The 2,978-nt window shown below is 40.4% G+C and overlaps 1 protein-coding gene across 1 annotated transcript; it reads left to right on the top strand.

Moving 5' to 3' along the window:
- The first annotated feature begins 239 nt into the window (after nt 1-239).
- On the top strand, nt 240-1,733 carry LOC145450028 (plasma kallikrein-like). Its single transcript, XM_080328479.1, has 5 exons — nt 240-277; nt 657-810; nt 883-991; nt 1,151-1,299; nt 1,554-1,733. Exons 1-5 carry the CDS (start codon nt 240-242, stop codon nt 1,731-1,733), a joined length of 630 nt encoding a protein of 209 aa, XP_080184605.1.
- Nucleotides 1,734-2,978: the final 1,245 nt, after the last annotated feature.

Genomic DNA, 2,978 nt, shown 5'->3' on the forward strand with positions numbered 1-2,978 from the left:
CTCGTTGTAAATATTTACGAAGTTATTTTCCAAAATTGCAGCTATATTCCCGGCACAACTGACAATCTGTGGCGGCAGCAGTTTGGGAAACACTGTGTTGTTGTTATTGTTGCTGTTTGTAGTATTCATTGTCGACTACTAGGGTCATATTTGTCATATACATCAGGCCAATTTTCTCATTTTTATCCCGTAGTTGCCGACTTGTAGCACGGGTAACTTCATTCGCTTACGTGGATGAAATGGCGAGGAGCAACCTCGATAAACCTTCAACGCTTAGGTAGGAATTCTGGAGTCGACCCCAAACCCGCAATTCATGGATGTTACACTGTTACAGCTGTGGATTATACCAATACCCTATCTCGCCACCTGAATCACTGTGTTATACGTTTTCCATTAGTAGCACACAGGCTGCGTGCTAATGTGATAAGAAAGAAGTCGCCAACTGAATCAGCTTACATTTTGGGTGTATAGTAGTAGTAAATGTGAATCTGAAAGGTGCAGTGCCTCGCTATTCATGAACCTCTCCACACGTCACTTTACACAGTGTACAGTGTACACGTGTATATATGATCTAGAAATTGGTGAAAACACTCCTCTTCTGCGATTCAATGCTCGACATATGACTGTGCTGCTAACCTATTTCTCCATCTACTTAGGACAAAGATTGAGTCGTTCGCCATCTGGTTTGGCACGTATTTCATATCGGGAGTTGAGTTCCCGTCTCAAATTGGTCTTTTAGACCGATTCATCACTCATCCGAAGTACGATTTTGCTTCCCTAAAACACGATATCGCCGTCGCTAAACTGGAGGTCAGTATTAATATTAATGTGTTACAATAAATGTAGAAGGTGACATAAACATTATGCTATTACCAAATTCAGGAAGATCTATTTATCTCTACATTCGTTCGACCAGCGTGCTTACCGCCTAAAGATATACATTTGTCAGCGAAGGACACTGTGTGGGTGACTGGATGGGGAGTTACATTAAGTGAGGATAGGCCCTATAATTAAACGAATGCAGAGGTGTATGGTTTCATGTTATTTATTTGCGTCGAATACACAATATATGCCTGTTCATGATCATGCTGTGAGCAATTGTACGATACATGATGTGTCTTTGAATTGCACTGCTTTTACTTCGTATCAGATGTTGGTGGCAATGGAACGAAGTTGAAGGAGTTGCCGTTACCTTTGATAAGTCTCGATGAGTGCTGGAAGCGTTGGGAGACCCCTAAGAAATACCAAAAGAAGGATCGGATATGTACAGAGGAAGCTTATCTGCAAGATGCTTGCTGGGTAACAGATTAATGACCCTTTGTCGTTCCAACATAACTACTGTAACTGTTCGATTATTTTCCACGCAATAAGTGAAGGAGTCGCTACGTATAACCGGGATCACGTGATAATCTAGATTTGAACTCCTCTAACGTCGTTAAACTCTGATGAATTTTGTGTTCGTGACATCATCATATACATATCCTCGAATTCCTCTTGTTTTACCCTATACAGCATGTATTTCCTGTCTTGCTAATTTGTCTTCCTTATCAAAGGGCGATTCAGGCGGACCTTTAGTTCACGAGACTGCTACGAACTGGTGGACCATCGTGGGCGTGGCTATTGCAGGCACCAAGATGTGCTCAACGGATACTAACGATCTAAGGCCGGGAATTTATACGAACGTGGCGTATTACAGAGACTTTATCGACCACGCCACAAAAGGAGCGTGTTGAACAGCGTGGACTTGCGCGAACTTACTGGCGAAAACATAACCAATTTTAATGTTTACAAGACAACTTTCGAGGCATGCTAATCTACGCTGGCTGCAAGATAATTCTGCGCACGTTATTGTAGACTCAACCGTCGGTTTCATGAAGAAATTGACTAATATAGACCATTTCTCTTTGTATATCTATATGCATATATACGTGTACTCGACTATGTATACTCGACTTAAGTTCAAAGTCTCAAGTCGATAAATATATCAATGATGCAGTAAGTCCACGCTGTAAATATGTGGCTCTTAACCTGGATTCAATCGAGGCAGTCTCAGGGGCTCGACTGGTCAAGCCTTCAAGATATTTCTGGGAAATAAGGCATATACAAGCATATACGAAATCAATAAAGCAGCTGACGCTGCCGTAAAAATGTTTCGAGAGAGGCATTTTCAATTTTAAATCTCGCAATCCTGAAATCGATACTTAAATGCAACTTTTCTACTCGGCCAGATGGATTGTTACTATAGTGTTGCATTAAAAACAAAAATTAATTTGAAACAAACATGTTTAAAAATCTTTAAAATTGTGACGCCGCAGTTGATTGATGAACACAATATTTGTTGACTCTGATCAAACAAGTGTTGCTGACTAACTTTTGGGCGCTGCATTCAAAATGGCTTAAGCTTTTCACTATCACGTCAAGTTTTTGAGTTAGGCGCACATATCCCATTGTCCAAGAATCCACAAAAAGTACCACATTTCAAGTAAAGTAATTTTTTGCATATATCATTTGAAGAACTACGGAGAAAACGGAGGTAACTCAATGATCTTAGAGTAAGTATTCGCTCTGCAGGACAAAAAGTACGATATTATGGGTACAATTTTACGCTTGTAGCTGTTCAAGCGGTGGATTGTCTCACTTGATAAGTTCCACCTTTCCCGTTATCTTTGTTCCACCACCATCAGCTCTTGAGAGATACCTTCTCTTTGCTTATAGCTGACTACGCCAGGTTTTCTGGGAAATTAGCAAGATGACTATGCAAAAACATGTATTTTGATGCTCATGTTGCAGACGAGTTCGTTGTAGCTTCTGAGCAATTTCGATATAATTTTCTACCCGTCTATTCCGAAGAAATCGCATGACAATATTTTCAAATGATATCCAGGATTTCTTCCGATTCTGAAACGATCATCTTTGATCAGTTATTGCCGAATTTATGGACCATAAAATCTAACAGCCTGAATCCTTGCATTGACGGG

Source organism: Botryllus schlosseri, chromosome 11 (genome assembly GCF_051294905.1).
Source record: "Botryllus schlosseri isolate E-star chromosome 11, Bs_hap1, whole genome shotgun sequence".
Taxonomy (NCBI): domain Eukaryota; kingdom Metazoa; phylum Chordata; class Ascidiacea; order Stolidobranchia; family Styelidae; genus Botryllus; species Botryllus schlosseri.

Bases quoted from the DNA above. Each gene is read 5' to 3' on its own strand.
- LOC145450028 (XM_080328479.1), top strand. From the start codon at position 240: ATGGCGAGGAGCAACCTCGATAAACCTTCAACGCTTAG. The intron at 811-882 runs GTCAGTATTAAT...TACCAAATTCAG, and splicing joins TCGCCGTCGCTAAACTGGAG to GAAGATCTATTTATCTCTAC. The intron at 1,300-1,553 runs GTAACAGATTAA...TCCTTATCAAAG, and splicing joins ATCTGCAAGATGCTTGCTGG to GGCGATTCAGGCGGACCTTT.